The 27,472-nt window shown below is 42.9% G+C and overlaps 1 protein-coding gene across 10 annotated transcripts in view; it reads right to left on the bottom strand.

The window, feature by feature from the left end:
- Positions 1-27,472, bottom strand: part of PIK3AP1 (phosphoinositide-3-kinase adaptor protein 1) — a 133,146-nt gene that overhangs the window by 89,208 nt on the left and 16,466 nt on the right. The window contains exons 1-2 of one of the 10 annotated variants that reach the window (XM_063628917.1): positions 23,438-23,494; positions 23,256-23,359 (exon numbers count right to left, since the gene is read on the bottom strand). The exons of 4 other annotated variants lie outside the window; for them this stretch is intronic. In XM_063628917.1, the coding sequence (XP_063484987.1) occupies positions 23,256-23,319 (64 nt within the window). In that variant the 5' untranslated portion in view covers positions 23,320-23,359; positions 23,438-23,494. Of the gene's footprint in view, positions 1-22,173; positions 22,907-23,255; positions 23,360-23,437; positions 23,495-27,472 lie in introns of those variants that run through there. 5 more of the 10 variants (XM_063628908.1, XM_063628922.1, XM_063628938.1 and 2 more) reach the window with 5 other exon arrangements.

Below are 27,472 nucleotides of genomic sequence, written 5' to 3'. Positions count from 1 at the left end.
CAAAAGTAGAGACACAGACCCCTGTAGGGGAAGAGGAGAGTGACCCACTAATACCAAGTAGGCAAGGAGCACCTGGAAGGTTCTCATACACAAAAACCTCCCCCACCTCCACGTTCAACTAATAAAAGCTTCATCTGAGTTATCACACTGAGGATGATGCAAATGCTCTGGGGAAGGTTCAGCTTCACAGACAGTCACATTTCAGTAAGAGTTATTTTTGAATCTTAGATGATCAGAATTTGAAAGAACCTGAAGAATCATTTAGTGCAAATTACACTCAAGGATTTTTTTTATCATGGTCAACCTCTACTTGAATATTACACAGACAAGAGCCCCCTTCTTTTTTTTTTTTTTTTTTGAGACGGAGTCTCGCTCTGTCGCCCAGGCTGGAGTGCAGTGGCACGATCTCGGCTCACTGCAAGCTCCACCTCCCGGGTTCACGCCATTCTCCTGCCTCAGCCTCTCCAAGTAGTTGGGACTACAGGCGCCCGCCACCACGCCCGGCTAATTTTTTGTATTTTTAGTAGAGACGGGGTTTCACTGTGGTCTCGAACTCCTGACCTCGTGATCCGCCCGCCTCGGCCTCCCAAAGTGCTGGGATTACAAGCGTGAGCACCGCGCCCAGCCTAAGAGCCCCCTTCTTGAGCCTACTCCACTGACGTGCATTTTGAATTATTAATATCTGGGCTGGGCGCAGTGGCTCCTGTCTATAATCCCAGCACTTTGGGAGGCCAAGGTGGGTGGATCATTTGAGGTCAGGAGTTTGAGACCAGCCTGGCCAACATGGTGAAACTCCGCCCCTACTAAAAATACAAAAATTAGCCAGGTGTGGTGGTGGGTGCTTATAGTCCCAGCTACTCAGGAGGCTGAGGCAGGAGAATCTCTTGAACCTGGGAGGTGGAAGTTGCAGTGAGCCGAGATCTCACCGCTGCACTCCAGACTGGGCAACAGAGCGAGACTCCGTCTCAAAAAAAAAAAAAATTATTAATATCTGTGAAAGCTCATCCTTATCTTTAGTCCAACCTTGCAGAATCTGTTAAGATAGTTCTGCTGCAAAAAAGAGAAATCCCAAATCAAAATGCCTTAAACATTAAGGACATTTATCTCCTGGAATCCAAAGTCCAGCATTCAGGCAGTTTTGGGGTTGGTAAGTGTTCAGCCACAGCACCAAAGTCCCAGGTTCTTCCCATTTCTCTATTCTATCATCTTCAGCACAAACTTCATTCTCAAGCTGGTGGCAAGACGGCTGTGGCAGCCACAGGTTCACTTCACAACAAGGTCCAGAGGAAAAGAGAAAAATATTCCCATGAGCATGGAACAGAAACTCTTCCCTTCATTCTAACTGCTCCAACTTAGTTCACATGACCAGTCACCGTCCCCAGGGGAATGCCATGCAATCCCCAACCTTGTAATCACCCAGGGTGGAAAGTGATGGGACTCCCACTATCATGTCCACACTTCCTGCCTCCCAGCAACCTCCACCTCAAATAGAGATCTCCCTTACCCTGCAACTCAGAACACAGCCTCAGTCCTTTCCAAAAAATTGTGCATAAATGGTTCCAAGCTTCTTGGTTGTTCTTCTCTAGACATATTCTAGTCAGCTAGTTTCCTCCTAAAAAGGTAGCACCCAGAATGAACACCATTCTTGGTAGAACATATTGAAATTATTCTAGGACAAAGGAGCTGTTCTCTTATTAAAGTAGCTTAATACTATGGTAGCCTTTAGTGGCCACATCATACTATTGATTTTTTTTTTAACTTTTAAGTTCAGGGGTACATGTGCAGGTTTGTTATATAAGTAAACTGATGTCATGAGGGTTTGTTGTACAGATTATTTTGTCATCCAGGTTCTAAGTAAGCCTAGTACCCAATAGTAATTTTTTCTGTTCCTCTCCCTCCTCCCACCCTCCACCCTCAGGAATGCCCTGGTATCTGTTGCTCCCCTCTATGTATCCATGTGTTCTCATCATTTAGTTCCCAGTTACAAGTGAAAACGTGGAGTATTTGGTTTTCTGTTCCTGTGTTAGTTTGCTAAGGATAATGGCCACCAGCTCCATCCATGTTCCTGCAAAGGACATGATCTCATTCTTTTTTATGGCTGCATAATATTCCACAGTGTATATGTACCACATTTTCTTTATCCAGTCTACCATTGGTGGGCATTTAGGTTGATTCTACATCTTTGGTATTCATACTACTGATTTCTTTTTAACAGGTAGTCAACTATAAATCCTGCAATTCACTTTCACATGGTGATGCCATGTTGGATTTCTGCTGTGCTGCACTAGTTCAATTGCATTTATGGACCTAAAAGCAGAACTCAGGCTTATCATATTGAACTAGATCAAGATAATGTTGAATAATGCTTCAGTCACTCAGTGTAAAGTCTACCCAGTCACCTACGAGTGTTATCCATCAATAAATTTGCATTCATTTGCTAGGGCTGCCATAACAAAACACCACAGACTGTGTGGCTTAAACAATAGAAATTTACTTTCTCACAATTCTAGAGGCCACAAGTCCAAGATCAAGGTGTCAGCAGGATTGTTTTTTTTCTCGGGCCTCCCTGCTTGGTTGCAGATGGCTGGCTTCTCACTCTGTCCTCCATAATCTCTCTTCCATGTGTGCACACATCTGTGTCCTAATCCCCTCTCCTTCTAAAGACACCAGTCATATTGGATAAGGGCCCATCTATATGACCTCATTTTACCTTAATTACCTTTTTAAAAACCCTATCTCCAAATCCAGTCGGGTTCTGAGGTATGAAGGGTTAGGACTTCCAAATATGAATATAAAGTAGACACAATTCATCCCATAACAAATGTGATGTCTGACTTCTGTGTATGCCTCAAAGTCAGAGAATAACTGGCCACGAAACCTAAGACAAGGGCTGCTAGCTCTCCTCTAGACACTCCCTCAAGGATGACCATTAATCCAATTATTTTCTCATGTTATGCTGAGATCAGTCTCTTTGGAGAGCAGATTTCAGCCAGGTTTGGGAGAGTGCTGAAGAGAAAGATCATTCTGAAAACTTGGGCCCAAAACGGGGCTCTAGTAGGGTGTTTCCACAGTCAGAGTAGGTGACTCTGGATATGAAGGCGCTGAACCGGAGGCTGCTGCGCAGAAGATGAGTCATAATGAAGAAGGGTAAGGGAAGAAGAGCTGGAAGGTTATCAGAAGGCAAATTTGGTGACTTCCCAATTTTACTTAGGACATGGGTAGCAGCAACTGCATCTGGAACACTTTTAAAATTATCCTGAGTGCCTGTATCACAGAGTGACTATGCCTGTATGCAATTACCCAGGAGGGCAGTGATGACCACATTTTGCTCAGGGACTTAAAGATCCAGGTTTCTATAGATGTGTTAATGAAAAGTAATTGGTATACTTTCTCACTCTTATAGACTTTAAAAAATATGCATACATAAATATATGTGTATCTATATATATATAGAGAGAGAGAGAGAGAGAGAAACAAGGGGGGGGGATGCACTATTAGAGCAACTACACACAAATACTAGAGAATGAAATAGCTAGCACTACAGAGTAAGATTTCGATAAACAAACACCTGTTCATAGATCAGTTACTCCTGATCCTTAAGTGTCCCTTCTTAGATTAAATGGCTTAACTTAAGGGGCAAAGCCTGCTCTCCAGGTCGATTTACAATTCTAACGATTGAAGCTTTAGGGTAACTCGATGTTATTACTCCTCTGCTGATTTTTTTTTTCTTTCCTTCTTGCTGGTAAGAGCAGGTACTCAAAGGATGGGAATTGTGACTGGAGAGTCATCAAGATGGCTGAGTCCAGCTCCTGCATCTGTTGCTTGAAGCTCCTTTCCCACATGCCAAATGCCTACTTCAAACCAATGACACTGGCACATGGGAGTTCACCTTTGCAAGAGCTGCCTTCTCTCCAAGGATGCTTTCCCTTCTTCCGTTTCCTCAAGGAAGAAATCAAGGGAAAAGAGAAGCACCTTTCTTCCTTCCCTGCTCTAATTTGTACCGTCTCCCCATGATGAGATAAGCCTGTGCTGACTGATACCTGGGTGTGGAGCGAGCTACATGTGACCCCGTCATTCTTTTTTCTTTTCGCCCCATTAATAAATGCTTTTTAGCCACTTCACCAACTGACCCGAAGCCTCACCTCTGGTCTCTAATCAAAACCTTAACAGGGTTTTCCATAAACTGAAATTTACATTCAATCATCACCATAGCAACCATCACACAGAATTAGATACAACTTTTCCATCTCTGATGTAATCTACTTTTTTTTAAAAGAGCTGCTTTCCTCTTCAATTGTAAATCCAAGCTATTCAGAAGATAACCATTAAAAATCTATTTTGAAAAAACTACATTTAAACAGACTGTAGCAAGTTTCTCAAAACAGGTATTTGAAGTGGTTTCTAGACACTTAGTAACGTACACTTACTCCCCCAAATGGTGGCCATCATTGCACAAGTCTCCAGGATTTGGTCCAGTGTTAAGAATCGAACAATGCTTCTGTGAAAACTGTCACAACCAAAACTTAAAAGGTGCCCTGAGATAACAACTGCAAGCCAGGGCATACAATTCTGTTAATTTCTAAAGGATGTCTGCATCATGTCTAAAAATAAATAAATAAAACAAGGTTGGACTGTTCAGTGTGTAATTGGCAAATCCCCCAAAATTTCTGGAATTCACCTAGTCATCCAAGAGGAATTATTCAGTTGCTAAAGTGGCTTCAGACTGTGAGAATAGGCAACTGTAAGGAGAGTACACCATAGATAAAGAGATAAATCCTCATTCAAGAAGTCTAAAATGTTTCTCACTCTATGAGTACAATGCTGTAAGAGAGGCCTTGAATATTCAGAGATGTTGGAAATGTATTTCAGATTTAGAAAAAGGTAAGAAAAGACACCTTTCAGAAAATGTACTGACAAAAAAAAAATCTACTTATGACACTAATCACACTAACAAATTAATGAACCCCCACCCATCTCATCACTTCTATACATCTCATTCCATTGCTACTTACAATCCCGGAAACTTGGCAATTCAGTTGTATTGAAAATTGACATAATAAAATCAAGTAATTTTCCATAAGCCAAATCATTTTATTCTATGTATTTACAGCCGAACTATGATGTAGTGATAGTCCATTCATTTAATTCATTCATCAAGCATTTATTGAGCACTAGATGCTACCATGTGCTGAGAGCTGCATTTAATAAAGATAAGTGACACATCATCCAAGACCTCATTACTTTTCTAATTCATAGGATGGCAGATGTTTTATGTCCAAATGTCAGGGAAATTGTAATCCATTTCCTCCGAATAAACATTCAAGATTGTGTCTATATATAGGAAGTAATGCTGGTCACATGGCTGTGCTACTCATTTTAATAACTCCAGTCTGGACACTTGAATTAGACTGATGGCTAATAGTCTACCACTTTTATTATTAAGACCTGGTAGGCCTCACCACAGGGCATTTATTTTGAGATTTCTGAAAACGCCCTGACTTAGTTCCAGTACCATTCTGCCACTTAGGAGATAGGGCTGAATTCCACCCCAAATGACAAAGAAAGCTCCCCTAAATGCTCCTAACAGTTAGGCATTGTGTAGAGCAAAAAGAAGCCATTCTTAAAGCTTCTCAGCCATTCTTTTCTATTAAAGACCATTGGCATAGCTAGTTAGGCAATGTGAGCAAGGAGTGGGTTGTTTCCAAATAGTTGCCAAAGTATCTTACATACCCAGAAGTGAGAAGTCTTGCATATTAAGTGTGATAATATACACAAGAAAAACGCTAGCCCAGGAATGGGATGCTGGTTTCCTCCCGGGTGCCAACTCTAGTGGAACGGCAGTGGATGGCCATCCCCCTGAGCGAGGTTTGTGCTGAGGCTAAGGCCCAGCTCAGTGAGACAAGATGTCTTGATTCACCAACAAAGTCTGATCTGGGAGCAGACAGGCTGTGCTGTACAATGTGTTCCACTGTCCAAGGCAGCCTGGACCATGCTGCAGGGGGAGAGGCAGACCTATGCCACTGAGTTACTGGAGAGAGTTTGCAGAAATAATCAGAAAGAACATCCCAGTGCATTCAAAGACCAATGAACCTGTGCTGGCAATCTTAGGAAAAACTCTGAGGTGCAATTGGCAGAACTTAGAATGGGTACCTTCCAAACTGTTGGAAAAGATAAGAGCCAACCAAATATATTCCATATTGAAATTTTAAAAAAACTTCACCAAGAACCATCAGCAATGGAAAACCTATGTAAGATCACAGAAATTAAAGATCAGAGCAGTTGAGGCAGCACTCTCTGACAGATGTTGCCAATTAACAAGACAAGCTGAGGATAAGGATAAAATCCTTTTGTAGGAGTTGAACCAATACATGCATTGCAGCCAACACCAGATTCTTGGTTTTTTGTTTGTGTTTGTTTTTTTGTTTTTTTGTTTTTTTTTTTTTGAGACGGAGTCTCGCTCTGTCGCCCAGGCTGGAGTGCAGTGGTGCAATCTCGGCTCACTGCAAGCTCCGCCTCCCGGGTTCACGCCATTCTCCTGCCTCAGCCTCTCCGAGTAGCTGGGACTACAGGCGCCCGCCACCACGCCCGGCTAATTTTTTGTATTTTTAGTAGAGACGGGGTTTCACCGTGGTCTCGATCTCCTGACCTCGTGATCCGCCCGCCTCGGCCTCCCAAAGTGCTGGGATTACAAGCGTGAGCCACCGCGCCCGGCCTGTGTGTTTGTTTTTTTTAAAAGATTGGTAGGAAGGTCACAATCTCCCCAACACAGCCTCCTAGAAATGATGCAGATGTGTGGCTTTTGTGGTGGAAGGAAGCAAAGAATGTTTTGGGTATCTTCTGTAAACTTACTACTGCTTTTGAAAAACATAAATAAATATATCTACAAAAGCCACAAAATTCAGCTTATGAGTTATTTATGTTGTGATTTTCTTTTTTAGAGTTCCTTAGATAACCAGTGTCAAATCTAAAATGATCCTTGCATGGTTTGGGAGTGGTCATTCCGGTGGTCATCAAATTCAAGACGCACAAACCCATCGCTGGTGTGAACTAGGCAAAGAGAGAGCATCTCCAAATCTCTCCCATCCTGGGACTTCATTGTTCAGGTCCACAAAGCTGGGAGGAGCAGAGGCAGCCAGGCTGTGGTTGGGCAAGGAAGGACACAAACCATCTTCATCTGCCCACAGCCCCTGGAGCCATAGTTGGGCTGGTAGCCAATGCTGATGAAATAGCAGACATGAGCCGTGGGTGAGGAAGGTGGTGGCAAGGAAAGAGGGGAGATGTGTCTCCATTCACCATCTCAGTTACATCTCCCACAGCCCTGCGAGGTGGGCATTTTCACTGCATTTTACCCATAACTGAAATGAAGCCTATGAAAGTCTTGCCCCATAACCCAGAGCTGGTGACTAGAGCCAGGATTAGAGTTCTGGCCTGCCCTGGTCTGAATCTTAGGCTTGCAGCTTTGGCCAACTGAGTTCCTTCATATCCAGGGTCCATGTCCGCATGTCCTGATCCAATGCAGCAGTAGGGAACGAAAGAGTTAATTCTGACAACACAGGGCAGAGCATGGAGGCATCTGCAGGGATGACATGTGTGTCCATCCTTGCTGAGTAGTTAAGTCCCAGATGCTGAAACTAGCCACCAACAGACTAATGCCCACACACTGGCTGAGCTCCTGAGACCCTGGACAGCAGGGCCTGTCTTTGCTACAGAATCTGTAATCCCTCTGCCACGTCCCATATAGCACCAAGTCCTCACTAAATTCAAGGAGTGTTTAATAAATACATATTAGTGGGAGGGCAGCAGAAGCACCTGAAGCAAATATGAAACTGCATTTGACGCTTTATTTAGATCATGAGTGTTCTGAACATTTTTTTCCTTCACAATTCAGGATGTAGGCAGTCAATGCATATTTGTGTCAGATAATGACTGTCACCCTAACTAGACAGTAATTTAATCACTCTGTTCCAAAGCTGCTTCAATGGAGAACTAACTAAAATATCTGTGCTCCAAGACTTCAACCCAACAGCCAACCAACTAAACAGCATTTACTAAGATCTCTGAGAGCCCACAATGTGCTAAGCGCAAGGAAAATCCCACAGAATAATAATATGTGGGCCCTGCCCCTACCAGACTTACACACTCTAGCTCGGGAACCAAACTGGAATTCAGGAGACGATTCAATAAATGAGTGTTACCCGTGGGTGTACCGCAAATGAGCTCCACAGGAGTCCAGAGCAAAGAGAAACCACAGGTAACAGAATTTGAGTTGGATGGACTTGGGCGGTGGGATAAAGGAGAGAGACAAAAAAAATACAGATTTTCTCCCAGCCTCTTAAGAACATAACAGCATTTCACAGTATTCACAAGAGCACCCGTAGCTTTCATGATATTCACCTAGTCAGCCCTCAGCATTGTGCGGCTGCTTGACTAGGACTACTTTATGCCCCGACCATCCTCTATTAAATACCAGAGACAGCACAGTCAGGTTCCTGCAGACTGCATGTGCAGCTGTGCGTCATATCTCTTCCACTCAACATCGAGAATGCAAACCCAAACCAACTTGGTTCATTAACATTTGCAGCAAAAATACATAAAATTTCAACATGGATCCCACATGGGCCTGCTCTGCCCTGTGAAGGGCAGGATGGATGGAGGTGGGTGTACCCAGGCTGTGCCTTTGAAAGCCACTGCCTTGAACACTCCTTTTTCCCTCTGCGTTTTAGAAACTGATCTCTTGATCTCTGTTTGATGACTCTGATTAAGATCTCCTCCTTTCAGGGATGAATTGGAGCCTTCTTTGATTTTTGCATCCCTAGCACAGAGCCTGGTCCATGGTGGGTGTTTGATAAACAGTGAATTAAGGAGCACATCCATTTGTCCAAGCCCACCCCGTGAATGCCAATCTCACACTTCCAAAAGTCCACTCTGCAGTGATTTTGGGTTGTGTCATCATTACCAGATCAGCACTCCTGAGAGTGAATGCCCAACTCTCCTCCAAAATTAGCTGCCCCTTGTAGACTATCATTTCTCTCAGTGACTTCATTCTTCCAGTCACCCACGCTCAAAATCTTATCTTCTTGTCCCGCTTTCTCTATTTTTCCCATTGAATTTCCCTCCTAAATCTCGTACACGTATCTCTTGCTTTCTAATCCCAAGGCCACCATCCATTGAGGCCCTAACCACCCTCATGCCTGCATTAAAGACCTTGTGCACTAACTTCCTCCACAACTCAGGGAAGCATGTAAACACTAGACCCACCCTTCCTTCTCTTCCTGCTCTGTGGAACTCACCACTGCTCTTCCTTCCTCCACGTGAACTGCACATGGAGCCTGCCCATCCCTCTCTGCCATCAGCCCTGTCCCTGCTTTATCCTAAGGCCTGAGCCTGGAGTGGCATCTGGGTAGGCAACGGTTGGGAAGCTAGTTAGGGTGACTTATTCACAGAGCTGGTTTGGAGCAAATCTGATGGGGAGGCATGAAGGGGTTGGGGACAGGAAATTTCCCTTGAAGAAGCCTTGGCAGAGTAAGCACACTCTTTCTCTTCAACGTTATGTTTATGTGCCGGGGGGCTATTGCAGATTTAAGGACAAACAACTCACTCACCTGCCCGCAAGCACCTCATGGCATTTTCACTGTTGATTCGACGGGCACTTCAGGGCCTTTTGCTCCTCCCAGCCAATGTCATTCCCCACCCAGGATGAAGACAAGGCCTTGCAAAAACACACCACCTGAGCCCTCTATAGTTCGTAAATAGTGATAGTAAAGGGGGTTGGTGATAAGAATCAAAGGGTGAGGATAAGATGTCACAGGAACTTGATACTATCTCAATAAAATATGATACTTGATACTATCTCAATAAAATATGAGCCCATGGAAATGTGCTATGATATATTCCTCAGAAAATGTTTATAACATGGCTTTCATTTCTTTCTAAAATTAATTTTCTAATTAAAACATAAAAATTACATATATTTATCATGTACACCATGATGTTTAAAAATATGCACACATTAGGCCGGGCGTGGTGGCTCACGCCTGTAATCCCAGCAGTTTGGTAGCCCAAGGCAGGTGGATCACTTGAGGTCAGGAGTTCGAGACCAGCCTGGCCGACATGGTGAAATCCCATCTCTACTAAAAATACAAATATTAGCTGGCATTGTGGCACATGCCTGTAGTCCCAGCTACTCAGGAGGCTGAGGCAGGAGAATCACTTCAACCCAGGAGGCAGAGGGTGCAGTGAGCTGAGATCGTGCCACTGCACTCCAGCCTGGGTGATAGAGCAAGACTCTGTCTCAAAAAAAAAAAAAAGAAAGAAAAGAAAGTATGCATGCATTGTAAAGTGGCTAGATCTGGCTAATTAACATACGCATTACCCCCACCCCCTATCTTTCACATAGGTAGGATCTACATGTTCTTATCTCTACATCCAACCGACTAAAGAATGAAAGACAGCCCTTTAGCTGGACCATTTCCATAGTTTCTCCAAATGCCGTTTTGGTCACATTGCTGTCCCAGGCAACAGAAGGCCCTCTGAGATAAAATGGGTAAGGCTCTTACCACATCCTGATGTTGAAGGTTCTTCTTTCACTGACTCAATATAACCTTCATAATCATTTTTCCCCACTATCCCACACTCAGGCCACTTCTCAGCTCAAATGCAAACACATCCTCTGCTTTCCTCTCCCTGTGCCTTGCCCATGGAGTTCCCTCGTCCTGGAATGTCTTTCCCTTTCATCCTTACCAATGCCTCTTAAAATCCAACCCTCTTGGCCGGGTGTGGTGGCTCACACCTGTAATCCCAGTACTTTGGCAGGCCGAGGTGGGCGGATCATGAGGCCGGGAGATCGAGACCATCCTGGCTAACACAGTGAAACCCTGTCTCTACTAAAAATACAAAAAAATATTAGCCGGGCGTGGTGGCGGGCGCCTGTAGTCCCAACTACTCAGGAGGCCGAGACAGGAGAATGGCTTGAACCCGGGAGGCGGAGCTTGCAGTGAGCTGAGATCGCACCACTGCACTCCAGCCTGGGCAACAGAGCGAGACTCTGTCTCAAAAAAAAAAAAAAAAAAAAACTCCAACCCTCTTAAAATCCAATCCATTCTTTCAGTGTCATCCTCTCCATGAAGTTTTCAACTGTCCACCCCATTGAAAGCCCTTTCTTATTTTGCAGATTCTATGTACATGCCAGTCCCACAGCAGGCAACTTCCATGCTTAGGAACTGAACTCACCCACTGAGTTCTCCGTCCTCCCTCTACCCCACAATCATGCACCATGTCCTGCTGGTCCTGTCTGCTTTTTACCCCTCCAAAGTGTTCCTCCTCCTTATTCACTGCCCCTGCTCACCGCAGGCCCACAGCACCTCTCCCCTGAAAGAATGCAGCAGCCACCTGCCCAGGCTCCAGCCTCCAGCCTTGCCTGACACGGCCATTCCAGGTGTCAGTGTTCTCCCTTAAATCTAGTAGAATTCTGTTCTCTGTTACTACTGTCCAGGAATCCTAATCTGCCCTTCAGAGCATCTTCAGACAACACTGTTCTTATTTCCGCATAAAAGTCCTTCACATGTTTGAAGGTAATTACCACGTATCTCCTTGGTATTTTCTTCTTTAGGAAGACAGCAAAGTATAGAGGATGAAACTCTGAGTTCAGTGTTGGAGGCCTGGGGCTTTTGATTCTAACCAGTTGAGTATCCTTGGGCAGGTCATTTGTCAATGCTGAGCCTCTGTGCCTCAGTTCCACCCCACCCCAAGTCTCGCTCTGTCACCCAGGCTGGAGAGAAGTGCAGTGGTGCAATCACAGCTCACTGCAGCCTTGATCCCCTGGGCTCAAGTGATCCTCCCACCTCAGCCTCCTGAGTAGCTGGGACTATAGGTGTGCACCACCATGCCCAGCTAATTTTTTATTTTTTTTGTAGAGATGGGATCTGACTATGTTTCCCTGGCTAGTCTTAGATTCCTGGGCTCATGTAATTCACCTTGGCTCCCAAAGTGCTGGAATTATAGGTGTGAACCATTGCGCCCAGCCCAAAAGTCCATAATTAAACACTCCCAGTTCTTTCCTCTATTCCTCAGGCCCAGGCATGTTTCCAGATCGCTCATCTTTGTATTGCTTGATAAGAACAGCAATCTCCTTTTGGGAAAATCTTGACCCCTCCACATTCACTAAGTGGTGTGAATGGCAGCTGCCAAGTTTTTAGAAAGCCCACACTCCAGGCTACCAGAGTGGACCAATCATAGTCTTCTAATCTCCTGGCCACAGTTAATCAGCCTAGAGTAAGGCACCTGACCAATTAGATCCTACCCTGAGATTTTTTAATTTGGGGCCAGAGAGGATAAATATTGCTTCCTCTTTAGGGTTGGAGTTGGAAGACGTGAGGTATGGAAGCTCCTAGGGGCTGTAATTCTTCTTCTTGGAGATGACTCATCAGAGAGAATGACGCCAATATTCGGAGACACAGAAATGAGAAGTGGAGAGGTAACTCCATGGAGTTCAAGTCCTTGGCTCCAGGTATCTCTGAGGACCAACTGCACCCCTTCCCTGCCCATAGCTTGCTTAATTCCTCTTTTTCCCAGGTTGGAGTTCCCTCCTTCCAAGCAAACAAGCACAAAGCAATACATTGGCCTTCCAAAGCAGGCCTCACATGGAGACAGCTGTGGCTTGTCTGTACCTCCCCCAAACCCTCAAACTAACTCCCCACTCTCCCCACCTCCTGCAAACAGCAACTCCAGATGGGTAAATGGAGTTTGCGTATAATACAAGAAAGAATGTTATATCTTACTATATGGCCAAGGGAAACTCAAGATGCATCTTAGAGCAATTGTGCCCCTTGCTGATTCATACTGAGCATGTGGTCATCTCAGAACTTGAGCTCTTTTTCATGTACACTGTGGAAGCCAAGCCTTTCCCTTTGCCATGCTATGATTGTACAGTTGGGCTTTATTTTTATTTTTTTCTTGGAGTGGGGAGGTGGTGGGCAAGGCTTGGGACCTAATTGCAATAATTCAACACTTAACTTAGTTAAATGTTATACATTGGACTGGGGCCAGTGTTCCAGCCCATCAAGATTGTTTTAACTCAGGATTCCATCACTGATGGCAGAATTTCCCAACTGGTCTACCAAATAGAATGAATTACAGATGTGCCAGGATATTCATTCCTTTCATTCTTTGCTTGGTGAAGTGAAGCTTGGGACACTTAACCCATGTTAGTGGCTCCTAACTCTTATCATTTTCTGAGTATTCCTATTTCAAGTTCCCATAGTTATGGTTAACATTGGGAAGGTAAATGTTTTATAACATAAAATTATTTACCAACAAAAAAATGCTCATTTATGAAATCAGTCCCTACTTAAACATCTCTGCTTGCTTAATCTTGGTGCATGTTTTCATCCATCAAGTCATATTTTTGTTGCTTAGTCTCTCCCAGATTTATGATTTCTCCACAATAAACTATGAATGCAGTGTGATTTGGTTTTACAGGGTAATTCTAGATTTTGCAATAGAGAAATTTTTTGAAGTTGATGAAAGTGATGTTGGAAAACTGTATCACAAGTAAAGCTGCTGACAGTTAGAGAGGTTACCTACTGGACAGAAGAAAACCCATACAGATGCTTTCCAATAATCAAAATCAAGTAAGATTACATGGTGGTTAAGAGGAGGCCTTAAGAAAATTGTGAAAGTCAAATGTGTTGTGAATCATATTTCAATATAGCTGTTTTAAAAAACCAAATGTGAACTAAGAAATGTTATATTGTGGCTGGGCGCAGTGGCTCACGCCTGTAATCCCAGCGCTTTGGGAGGCCAAGGCGGGCGGATCACAAGACCATCCTGGCCAACATGGTGAAACCCCATCTCTACTAAAAATATAAAAATTAGCTGGGCATGGTGGTGCATGCCTGTAATCCCAGCTACTTGGGAGGCTGAGGCAGCAGAATCGCTTGAACCAGGGAGCTGGAGGTTGTAGTGAGCCGAGATCGCCACTGCACTCCAGCTTACTCTGACAGAGCAAGATTCCGTTTCAAAAAAAAGAAAAAAAAGACAGAAATGTTACATTGTTTTAGCATAAAATTATGTCATAAAAATGTACTCAACCCCCGGCCAGGCGCGGTGGCTCAAGCTTGTAATCCCAGCACTTTGGGAGGCCGAGGCGGGCGGATCACAAGGTCAGAAGATCGAGACCATCCTGGCTAACACGGTGAAACCCTGTCTCTACTAAAAATACAAAAAAAAAAAAAAAAAAATTAGCCGGGCGTGGTGGTGGGCGCCTGTAGTCCCAGCTACTCGGGAGGCTGAGGCAGGAGAATGGCGTGAACCCGGGAGGCGGAGCTTGCAGTGAGCCGAGCTTGCGCCACTGCACTCCAGCCTGGGGGACAGAGCAAGACTCCGTCTCAAAAAAAAAAAAAAAAAAAAAAAAAAATGTACTCAACCCCTCCTGTACAAAACCTAACAACAATTGATTTAGTCCTTGTGGGGTTTTAGAATTAGCCTATAAAAGGGGTATAGCTCAGTGGCAGAGCATTTGACTGCAAAATTAGCCTATAGCTGAAATTATAATCAAAACTGTGTTAATATAATAAACAAACTTATTTTCTTTATGTTTAGTTTTGTTTTTCAAAATAAAATTCCCAATCAAAAATTTACTTTTGTATTTACTATGAAATTTTGACCCAGGCTTAATTGTATCCACCTTAAGTAAGCTTTTCCCAGGATCAGTTGTCTTCAGATTATGAGGGCTTCCTAAACCTGCCTTGTTGCCATTCCTGCCATTGTTGCAGTTTTCATCCATTGCTCCTTGCCCTGTCCACTGTAGAAACATAGAAAAGGTCCTGCCCCTCTGCTCTTCCATGTGACAGGCCTTCAAAACTCTAATGATAGTTCTCGTGGCTCCAATAAAACTTCTTTTCTTTACAACAAGTTCACTTCCTTCAACTATTTCTCATCTGACAGAATTTGAAATTCTCACATTCATTCTATTCAATCATTCAACAATTTATCAAGGGCCTGCCATGTCAAGTACTGTTACAGGCCCCAGGAAGACAGCAGTGAGCAATCCCCCCAACTTCCCACCCCACCCTGCTCTTCTGAGGGAGGCTTCCATTCTGTTAAAGGGGCAATAAACAAAATGGGCGAATAAATGAATGGATGGCTGGACAGATGGACGGATGGATGGATAACTGGATGGATAGACGGAAAGATGAATAGCTGGATAGATAGATGAGTGGATGGATGGATTGATGGATGGATGGATGGATGGATGGATGGATGGATGATTTGTGTGTGCACTCCTCGGTCAGCCTGCCACTGAAATGTTGAATACTTCTCCAGATAAGCTGACAAATGCAAGGTAGAGGAAGAGCTTCTTCTCTGATGCCAATACTTCTGTTCATAAACCTTCACGTAACACTTTCTTGGAAGTGACATTGCTCTGTTGACTCATGTCTTCAACTAAAGCCACCAGATCTTCATATGCTACTCTTAAAATACATATCCCTTTATCCTGTTCTTGTGCATCTGTTGGACTCTGTGCAGAATTTTATATTGATCCTTATTACTTTGCAATAGACACACATTTAGAATGTAAAATCTGCAAACTGTGGGAACATATTAATATATTCACATCAGCATCACTGCTGTCTACAAACTTAAGAAGCAAAATGCTAATTTTAAAATTGAGTGCTTGAATAAAGCTACTCTAAAAGTTTAGATAGTCCTAATTACTACTCTGAAAAAATGACTGCCCTGCCTGAAAGCCATAGTTAACCTGGGCTCTAGGATACCATTAAATAGCCAAGCAGGTAACATTTGCCATAATTACAAGCTGGGCCTTTTCTTCTCTTTTTCAAGATGGTTGCTCAGGACAGTTATTTTTTTCTTTAAAGGATGCTGTAAGGACCTATCAAAGAGGCCCCCATGATATCACAGGTCTGCTTTATGATTCAAAGGGAGCATCTTTCATACCTCTGGATACTCCTGGCATTAAGTAATTAATAGTGTAACTGGCTGTTTAGTGTCCCTCTCCTGCTAGGACGCATAAACTTCACAACAGCAGGGGGTGCATCTGACTTTTTCATCAAGTCTCCCCTGGATCTTGCACAGTGCTGCACCCATGGCAGACACTCCATAAACTCAATAAATATTTGATGAATATAAACATAAATTTACAGTCTCATCTATGCCACTTACTAATATTGGGCAAGTCATCTAACCCCTCTGGGTCCTACTTTGTTTATTTTAAACTAAAGGGATTAGTGCAGATGATCCCAAAGTTTCCTTTTCCCTCTCCTCCCCTACCCTCCCCTCCCCTCCCCGTCCCTTCCCTTCTCTCCCTCCCTCCTTTCTTTCTTTCTTTCTTTATTTTTTTCACGGTCTCCCTCTGTTGCCTAGGCTGGAGTGCAGTGGCGCTGTCCTAGCTCACTGAAGTCTTGGATTCCTGAGCTCAAGCGATCCTCCCACCTCAGTCTCTCAAGTAGCTGGGACCACAGGCGCATGCCACCACACCTAGATAATTATTTTACTTTATTTTTGTAGAGATAGAGGTATTGCTATATTGCCCAGGCTGGTCTCAAACTCCTGGGCTCAAGCAATCCTCCAGCCTCAGCCTCCCAAAGTGCTGCACTGGCCCTTTTCTAATGTTCATATTCCATATTTCCATCTTGTTGACTCAATGGCTTCTTGTCTCTGTTTCCCCATCAAAGACTCTAAAGCTAGATTGTTTTGCAGAGTATGGGCAAGTTTTAATCACATGCATACCCTGGACCATGGGAAAGACTAGGGCAAAACACTATTTAAAGGATTTCTATAACCTACAGGGACTCCTAATTCAAAGTGACTACAAAATAAAAATAAATATTTAGGCTGCCAAATAATTATACAGTTATTTCAGCATTACATTTTTCCAGAAAAAAATCTATAACACAAAAATACAATCACAGTCAGAGACCGTTTCTGGCAACAAACCCAGGCTCTGAGCAAGGATATTCAGAAAATATTAGAAAATAAAAGGAAAACCCTGGTTCAGAACAAGTTAACGGGTTGGTTCCGTTTGGAATCCTAAACGCCAGATCCTGCAACAGAAATGTTTTCCCACATTTCACATGCTCTAAAAGCCGAGTCAACAGCTAGTGCTAATATTATTCTATCTGCTAGTTATGATGAATGTCCTTCTTATCTTATTGCAAGCTTTAACTACAACTACAGCCTCAAACATTAGCTTTACGTTAAAAAGAAACTTATTTTAGTCTAATTTAAAAGTAGAGCATTTTCATTTCATCGTCGGCCTCCCCCGCTATTTCCTGTGTTATCAGATGTTGGAGAGTAAACCAGCAGTCTGTGAAACAGGCAAGTTGGTAGACAAAATAGGCACATTCAACCAGCATTTTCTTACATAAGAATCTAAGATGGTCTGACTTCTTAATGGTGATGGAGAAGATGCACATATTCAGAAGTTATAAACCCAGAAGAAAAAGTACCAAGGAATTCCCAAAATGACTAAGCCAATTCTAGAGGTTTCCTCCAAAACTCTATAGATCCTCACTTTTATGCTCTCCTTTTAAAAAAAAAAAAGACACAGCCAATTTAATCTCTGCAGAGACAGACCTATATATATCCCAAGGAACTAACAATTCCATTATTAACTAGCTCCTAGATTGGCATACTCAATTCTTCTGTGGGACAGGTTGTTGTATCTGGCACATTTTTAACTATGGACACAGAAAAATACATGTGCTGTGTAGGCTCTTGTTCGAACTTGAAGAGTAATTTTCTGTTTAGAAACACCCTATGTTACCAAAGACAAATTTGCTCCATGGAAATGGCTGACAATCCAAAGGGCATCAAGCCCCTACATAGGATGCTCATGGGAGGGACATCTTTTCTGCAACTGGGACATTCAAAATGGTCCCAAGAGTTAGGAAAACGGATAATAATTCACGAATATACTCACTCCTCCAGTCATCCATCCAACCACCATTTACTAGGCAATTACCACACATAAAACATTATCAGTAAGAGACCAGTATTGTTTTTCTAAACATAAACAGTGAAAATTTTAAAAGTCCCCAAATTTTTTCCCACAGAACAGGCAATTTTGATCAATTACTGATTTTGTTCATTTTTCTGTGTCTTAGAAAACCAACTGTCCTATTTCAGTCTAAATTTTACCAAACTGTCTGAAATTGAAATTTTTCTGCCCAGAATGAAGACCATATGACAAGCCTATTGTGGTTTCAATAATTTCTCCAATGGGCAGATCAAGAATCATTTAAGGCATTAAATCATCCTCTTTCCTGGGCCATCTCAGACCTACTCTGGGTCATGTGAATGGCTGGTGGAAACCAAATTGAAAAGCTGTGAAAACATCCTGTAATAACAGGGAAATTAACAAACCCATTCTGTAATGCATATTTACCCCCATTTCCTCTGCCCCCATCATCTTTCTATGAACCCACATGCATAAATCTTCATGCAGACCATAGTAAACAGTACATGTAAAATGTTAAATACATACATTCCTTCATACCCACACAGATAATGGTATAATGTGATATACTCCTAAGACTCAACTTGAGCTAATGTCCATAAACAAAAAGTTATTATTAACACATTTAAAGTTTCGTTTAAAATTCTATTGTGAAGGATAGTTTGTTAGCTGAAATGAATATACTACCATACCTTGATAGGATTTGGAAAAATATTAGATCAAGACCCAGTAATGAAATGCAAGGTATGTAAAATCACACATAGTTGGAATCAAGAAATTTCATGGTTGTAAATGTCTGAGATGTCAACATATTTTCCCTGTAAGCATTTTAAAGAGAACAAAAATAGATCCAGAGTGCCCAAGTGAATTGCCTCAGGTGGCTCAACCAGTTTCTGTAATCTGGAAATACACACCCTTATTCTCTTACTGATTGTCATAAAGATTGTAGTAACCTAAGAAGACATCAGCCTAAATTTGACAAGAGTCAAAATATGACTCAGTGATAAGTAGCTGTTCTCTCTTTACAGGCATTAGCCCACCCCGAGTGAGTGACAGTGCAGTCATTACAACAATAACACAAACCGATACCACATTGCTTCCACTTATCACGTCACCCTAATGAAGCTAAGGAAAAAGGCCACCAAGTCTGTTCATGCGAACTTAACTTGAAGTGCACCCTACTTCAATTATCTGAGTGCAAGCCCAACATCTTCCTCTAGATTCTATCATTTTTCTCTTCAAAATTCCTAACTAAAAGTAAAACAGCCTGGGTGTGGTGGCTCATGCCTGTCATCACAACACTTTGGGAGGACAAGGGGAGGACTGCTTCAGTCCAGGAGTTCGAGACTAGCCTGGGCAACATAGTGAGATCCTATCTCTACCAAAATAATTTTTTTTTTAATTAACCGGGCATGGTGGTGCACACCTGTGGTCCCAGCTATTCAAGAGGCTGAGATGAGAGGATTGCTTGAGCCTGGAAGGTTGAGGCTTCCGTGAGCTGTGATGGTGCCACTGCACTCTAGCCTGGGCAACAGAGCAAGACCCTGTCTCAAACAAACAACAAAAAGTAACACATGAACATAGAAAACTTAAAACACTGGAGAAATGTCTAAAACAAAAAGTTGAAAATGTCCTCCATTCACCCAAAGGTAATCACTATCAACAGTTTTTTGTGTATCCTTTCAGGAAAAAAAGTAATGCATATACCAACATAAATATATTTCTTTTTAAAATATACCTAAATCACATTATACTATACACACTCTTCTGTATCTTAGTTTTTTTCTTTTTATAAATCCTGGCAGACTTTCTATATCAACACAAAGAGAACTGCCTGGTTCTCTCTGAGGTCTGGATGGTATTCCATTGCATAGATGCAACAATAACCTATTTAACTCGGCCCAAGGCCAAACATTATTTTTTGAAGGGCAGACAAGCACCCTGGTTTGATTCTGTCTTCACAAAGGCTGCCAGGAGCTCCATTTCATTAGTTCTGATGGTAAGCTGTCATTTCGAGGACAGAAACTCTATTGTTAATCAAAGCCAATTTTGTCTCAACACTGTATTTCTGGAGCTTGGGAACACAGCTAAACAGGTGACAAAATACAGAAGGGAACAAAGAAGTGGGGAGTGGGAAGGAAAAACAAGAAAGAAGAGGTCAGTAGTGAGAGAAAGAAAGAAAAAAAAAGGCCGGACGCTGTGGCTCACGCCTGTAATTCCAGCACTTTGGGAGGCCAAGGCAGATGGATCACCTGAGGTCAGGAGTTTGAGACCAGCCTGGCTAACATGGTGAAACCCCATCTCTATTAAAAATAAAATAAAATAAAATAAAATAAGCTGGGCGCAGTGGTGCACGCCTGTGATTCCAGCTATTCGGGAGGCTGAGGCAAGAGAATTTCTTGAACCTGGGAGGCAGAGGTTGCGGTGAGCAGAGATCACGCCACTGCACTCCAGCCTGGGTGACAGAGAAAGACTCCGTCTCAAAATAAATAAATAAATAAAGCAGTGTTATATAACGTTCCAGCACGTTCATTCAATATCTTGGCAGATGCTCATTCAGTACCTTTGAAATGACTGAATAAATGAATGAATGAAAAAACTAGAAGAGGTGTACTTTTAACACTTAAAATATTAAAATATTAGGCCAGGCGTGGTGGCTCATGCCTGTAATCCCAGCACTTTGGGAGGCTGAGGTGGGTGGATCACCTGAGGTCAGGAATTGGCCAACATGGAGAAATCCCATCTCTACTAAAAAAAAAAAACCACACAAAATTAGCCAGGTGTGGTGGCACACGCCTGTAATCCCAGCTACTTGGGAGGCTGAGACAGGAGAATTGCTTGGAGACAGGAGAATTGCTTTAACCCAGGAGGTGGAGGTTGCAGTGAGCCTAGATGGTGCCACTGCACTCCAGCCTGGGAAACAAGGGCAAAACTCTGTCTCAAAAAAAAAAAAAAATTAAAATATTAACTGATACATGGCTCCTATTCTCTGAAAAGTAAACATTCTTTTTGAGCTTCACTGTCCAATATGGTAGTCACTGGCTACATATGGCTACTGAACATTCAAGTTCTGTGTTGTCTACAAAACACATACTAAATTTCAAATATAAAAGAAAGATGTGGCCAGGCGCGGTGGCTCACGCTTGTAATCCCAGCACTTTGGGAGGCCGAGGCGGGCGGATCACGAGGTCAGGAGATCGAGACCACGGTGAAACCCCGTCTCTACTAAAAAATACAAAAAATTAGCCGGGCGCGGTGGCGGGCGCCTGTAGTCCCAGCTACTCGGAGGCTGAGGCAGGAGAATGGCGTGAACCCGGGAGGCGGAGCTTGCAGTGAGCCGAGATTGCGCCACTGCACTCCAGCCCGGGCGACAGAGCGAGACTCTGTCTCAAAAAAAAAAAAAAAAAAAAAAAAGAAAGATGTAAAATATCTCAATAATTGTTATATTGCTTATGTATCAATAAGAGAATATTTTAGATTTATTACATAAACTGTATCATTAAAATTAATTTTACTTGTTTCTTCTTACTTTTTTTAAATTACTGCAGCTGCTAAAAAATTTTAAATTTCACATATGGCCCACATTATACATTTTTTGGATAGCGCTGGTTTTGAATGTAGATGCCATCACAGCAGTGACTGTGTCTTTCCTGCTCTAAATCAGCACCCAACACAGGGTCTTGAGAATATAATAGATGCTCAATAAATAACCATCAGATGAACAGTTGGCTCTGATATCTACATAAGGCAATAACCAGGCCTTGGACTACAAGACAGGAGGCCCTCAACCCTGATCCTAGCCCTAATGGAAAAGCAGATGTGTATCTTTGGGCAAGTCACTGAACCTGCCTGGGCCTTGTTTTTGTCATCTTTAAAACAGAAATAACATTAACATCTGCCTTATAGGGAAGCTGCACAAGCCAAATGAAATAATGTTGATAAAAGGGTTTTGAAAGAGGGTAACACAGATGTCAGGTCTCTCCTGAATTCTACTATTCTCTTCTAGTAATAGTTCCAGGAGAAGTGAGATGCAAAAAATACTGAAACAACAGGGTAAGAAATTGACCGATAAAATTCCTACATCTGATGTTTCCATTCTGGCATACATTAGAAAATTCAGACAGAGACAGGTGCAAACTTGAAATTCTCATACGAGCGGAAATTTCAGCATTCATCACTCCCTTTTCCCCATGGCTCACCAAACACAGTTGACATAGGGACTTGCAGACACTTCTTTGAGGGACCATGAAAGTGTAACGCGAACAGGAGAAGGCCCTCTCTGGGTGGCCGCCGAAGCGGCAGGAGAGGCCGAGTTTACCACCCCACCAAGAGCTCTCGGCTTTGCAGGAAAACTGTAATCCTGGGCGACTCTGAAGGCTCAGGGGAAAATTTCCATGGGCACAAAATCTATTGTAGGCATTAGTCCTCGTTAACTATTCCAGGAGCAGCAGGCAGTGACCCACAGTCAGGAGTGTGAACAGCCCCTGATTCTGCAAGGCAGTTAGGGTATCAGGCAGGGGAAACCCCAGGTGACTCTTGGACAGACTGTAGCTTTTTGGTGACATTGGAAGGATTTCACCATCCCAGCTGGGTATCTTCTTCCCCAAATCAAAAAGATCATTTCAAAAAGGAAGAGAAAAAGAAAGCGTCCTTCAGCGGGGGGTATTTAAGGAGGATCCTGGAGGAGGCAATTGCAGAGTGGCTTAACCCACAGCAGAGAAAGAGCAAACCCAACAGCCCACAGCCACCAGGCAGCAGGACAGCAGCACCACAATCATTGCTTTCAAGAGATCCAAGCCTAGATTTTCCCCTTAGTCCTGCAAGGTGCCCCATAAGCCCCAGAAGTCGTCCATGACTTACCATCTGCGAGGCCACCACACCAAGCACAGCGCAGCAACTTCCCCTTTGTTCAGAGGGTCTGACTCCCTTCTCTTCTCTCAGGGCTGCTGCCTGTGACGTGCCAAGGCCAAGCTCTGAGCCCCTTGGGACTACTGAGTCATGACCTGCCCGTAACAGCCCATAATAGCCTGTAACAGACCACAGGGCCTGAGCTATCACGGGCTCCTGTGACCCAAAAACCAAAAGACAAGACACCAGGCATGGAGCAAAGCTCAAAGCTGGGCTGCACAGCAGAACCAACTTGAAGGTTTTTTGAAATTCATATTCCCAGGACAAACCTCTAGAGATTCCTATTCAGTAGGTCTGGGGTGCGGCCCAGGTATCCACATTTTAAACATAGTGCAGGGAAATTGCCAATGCTCAGCCTGACTTGGAAACTTACGGCCTGGAGCACTCAGGGAAGCGTCATTTTCTCTGATCCTTTCTCTTCCTTGAGCATTCTTCATTCTTTGTCTCAGTGTGGAAGAGGAGGGTGGAGAGGGAAGACTTAGGGGAGAAACAAGGCCAAGTGTAAGCTTTCTAGGCCCAAAGGCCCTGTGTTCCAAAGTGAGTTCCAGTGCTTACCCCAATCATTTAACCTCTCTGAACCTTAGTTTTCTCATCTGCAAAATGGCGCTGAAACCATCTGTGCACTCGGGGTTGTGGGAGGAATAAATACATGTAAAACACCCGATGCATTACACCGGGTAACTGTCATAAAAAGCATTCATCTTCTTATGAACTCTTTCCCTGAGGGGAGGAGGGTACACGTTCTCCATATGACTATCTTTGCAAGAGAAACTGCAAATGTAAACAACAGACTGAACCAAGCATAAAGGGAATAAAATAAAATAAATAGCAGTAAGGAAGGCGGTAGATTCAGGTTGCATGGGGGAGGGTGAGGAGATGCTGAGAGCAGGCTTGCAACCCTGTCTCTGGGGGCTCTATAGCAGTATGATCCAGAGGAAATTAACAGAGATTCACAAAGATTTAGGCATGAAGCTATATGAACATTTATTGCAATATTATTTATAAAAGGGGAAAAATTAGAACTTACAGGGGTTTTTTTCTTCTTTAACATTATGATGAACACAAATTATTTCAGAAAAAAGTTTCTTTTTAAATTAAAAAAAGTTGCCGGGCGTGGTGGCTCAAGCCTGTAATCCCAGCACTTTGGGAGGCCGAGGCGGGTGGATCACAAGGTCAGGAGATCAAGACCATCCTGGCTAACACAGTGAAACCCCGTCTCTACTAAAAATACAAAAAATTGGCCGGGCATGTTGGCGGGCGCCTGTAGTCCCAGCTACTCGGGAGGCTGAGGCAGGAGAATGGCATGAACCCAGGAGGCAGAGCTTGCAGTGAGCCAAGATCGCGCCACTGCACTTCAGCCTGGGGGAAGAGCAAGACTCTGTCTCAAAAAAAAAAAAAAAAAAAATTAAAAAAAGTTACACAATGGAATATTTTTTAGCTATAAGAAAGAAGAAAATCTTGCCATTTGTGACAATGTGGATGAACCTGGAGGACATTATGCAAAGTGAAATAACCCAGATACAGGAAGGCAAACACAGTATGATCTCACTTATATGTGGAATCCAAAAAAGTTGAACTCATAGAAGCAGAGAATACAACGGTGTTTACCAGGGACAGGGGTAAAGAGGGGGACTTGGGGAGATGCTGGTCAAAGAGTTGAACTTTCAGTTTTAAGATGAATAAACTCAGACGCGGTGGCTCATGCCTGTAATCCCAGCAGTTTGGGAGGCCGAGGCGGGAGGATCATGAGGTCAAGACATCGAGACCATCCTGGCCAACATGGTGAAACCCCATCTCTACTAAAAATACAAAAATTAGCTGGGCGTGTTGGCACGTGCCTGTAGTCCCAGCTACTCAGGAGGCTGAGGCAGGAGAATCGCTTGAACCCTGGAGGCGGAGGTTGCAGTGAGCCGAGATCACGCCACTGCACTCCAGCTTGATGACAGAGCGAGACTCTGTCTCAAAAAAAAAAAAAAAAAAGAATAAACTCTGAGAATCTAATGTACAGCATGGTGATTATAGTTAATAATACCACATTTTTTACTTGAAATTTGCTAAGACTAGACTTTAAGTGTTCTCACCACACACACACACACACACACACAATGGTAACTACGTGTGCTGATGTATGTGTTAATTAATTTGATTGTGATAATCATTTCACAAAGTATAGGTATAAAAAAATCACTTTGTACACCTTGAATATATACAATTTTTTGAATATATACAATTTTTATTTGTCAAGTATACCTCAATAAAACTAGAAAACATTAATTAATTAGTTAATTAACTTAGGAAAACATTTTGGAATCCATTTGATTAGCTGAAAGCATTTTTAAATATTCCTTTATTTTTCTTTTTCTTTGAGACAGGGTCTCGCTCTGTCTCCCAGGCTGGAGTGCAGTGCCGCAATCACAACTCACTACAGCCTCAACTTCCAGGGCTCGAGCAGTCTTCCCACCTCAGCCTCTCCAGTAGCTGGGATCACAAGCACATGCCACCACGTCCAGCTAATTTTTGTATTTTTTGTAGAGACAGGGTTTCCGCCACATTGCCCAGGCTGGTCTTGAACTCCTGGCCTCAAGCAATCTGTTCCCCGCAGTCTCCCAAACTGTTAGAATTACAGTTGTGAGCCACTGCACCCAGCCCTTATTTTTTCTTTTAAACTGTAGTTTAATATTCAGACTAGAACATTAATATCAACAAAGGCAGGCCAAATGTATATATATAGACATATCCCTCTAAATTTTTCCCATGGAAATCAAAGGCAAAATATATGATACTTGTGGGTACCATGAGTGCTTCTGAAACACAATGGGAATGGAGAGGGAGGGGCGAGGCAAAGAGAAAATAATGCATATAAAGAAGCAGACAAGATCTCCGCTGTAATACTATTAATAAATAATATCGGGAGAATTCGGTTTAATGCTTCCCTCCACCCTCAACACACACACACACACACACACACACACACACACACACACACACACACATCACACAAATGAGAACTTTTGCAAAAACACTCAATATCACCCACAGAGTCCTTTCCCACACAGTCTAACAGAATCTATTTTTATATTCCATTGAGATTTGAAGTAAAGAATAGAGCCCCAGTAAAAAGAGGAAATAATTTCTGTGCTGTATCTGGGGTTTTCTCACTTCCTTATTTTAAAATAATCTTCCAACAAGTCCAAAAAGTCAGATCAATAGTCCAGTCTTCTATGCACAGGTATATATCACTGCAGACATTTTGGAACTAAACTGAATCAGTTAAAAAGGTTCTCGGTAATTTGCCATCTTCTTAGAAAACTTATAATGATATATTACAGTGCTGGAGGCTGAAAGAAACCTTCCAAATTATCTGGTCCAACCCCATCATTTTGCAGATGAAGAACTTGGGAAATAAACTGGCTGATCCAACACACTGAAGACTAATTAAAACATCTGCTTAATTTTAAGGTGGCTGACAAATTTGGAGAGTGGGGTGGGAAATAAAACCTCCAAAACATATTTTAGTAGTAATTTTGATCAAGGGGCTTATTAAATGAAGAAAGAGTAAAGATTGTGATCTCAGTAGCACCCCATCCCAACATCTAGAAACCTGGAGATTGAAAACTGCCAGAGTGAACGCACCGAATCTATGAGCAGGGGCAAAGGAAGAGAATGCAGGAGCTCTACCCTGAAGTCTGATGGCCTAAGCACCAAATACTGGCCTAATTTTATACCTAACTGATGGGTGTCCAGGAGCTGCCCTGATGTGATGGTGCCTCCATTTCCAGAGAAGTGGAGATTAGAGAAAATACTTCCCATGCGACGGAAGTACGTGACCATTGACCTGACAAAAGAAAAGTGGCTTAGACCCCTTGGTTGTACTCAGTGGTACCTGGACCAGCAGCATCAACATCACCTGTGAGCTTGTTAGAAATGCAGAATCTGGCCGGGTGCGGTGGCTCACTCCTGTAATCCCAACACTTTGTGAGGCTGAGGCAGGCAGATCACTTGAGGTCAGGAGTTCAAGACCAGCCTGGCCAACATGGTGAAACCCCATCACTACTAAAAATACAAAAATCAGCCAGGCATGGTGGTGCATGCCTGTAATTCCATCTACTTGGGAGGCTGAGGCAGAAGAACTGCTTGAACCCAGGGAGGCAGAGGTTGCAGTGAGCCGAGATTGCGCCACTGTATTCCAGCCTGGGTGACAGAGCGAGACTCTACCTCAAAAAAAAAAAAAAGGAAAGAAAGAAAAAAGAAAAAAAAAGAAATGCAGAATCTTGGCCCCACCCAAGGAGTCAGCATATGCATATTTACAAGATCCCCAGGTCCTTCTGTGCACATTAAAATTTGAGAAGCATTGTTTAGCTAGCACAGCAGCAAAAGAAAGTATAATTGACTACCTGTAATCTAAGTTTCAAGAATAAAATAACCTCCTCTACTCTATTACCCACTCCACTCTCTTTGATCTTTAAGCTTTACTTTAAACTTTAAATGGTCTAAAATTTAGCCTAAATTTTAAATGGGCTTAGTGAATATCTCATTAAATAGTCCTTTTTATCAAAAGGTATCTCAAAGTTAAGAAAAATATACATATAG

The sequence above is a fragment of the Symphalangus syndactylus genome, chromosome 2 (genome assembly GCF_028878055.3).
Source record: "Symphalangus syndactylus isolate Jambi chromosome 2, NHGRI_mSymSyn1-v2.1_pri, whole genome shotgun sequence".
Lineage (NCBI taxonomy): Eukaryota > Metazoa > Chordata > Mammalia > Primates > Hylobatidae > Symphalangus > Symphalangus syndactylus.
Note: the sequence above shows the minus strand (reverse complement) of the source record. Positions and strands in the feature narration are given on the sequence as shown.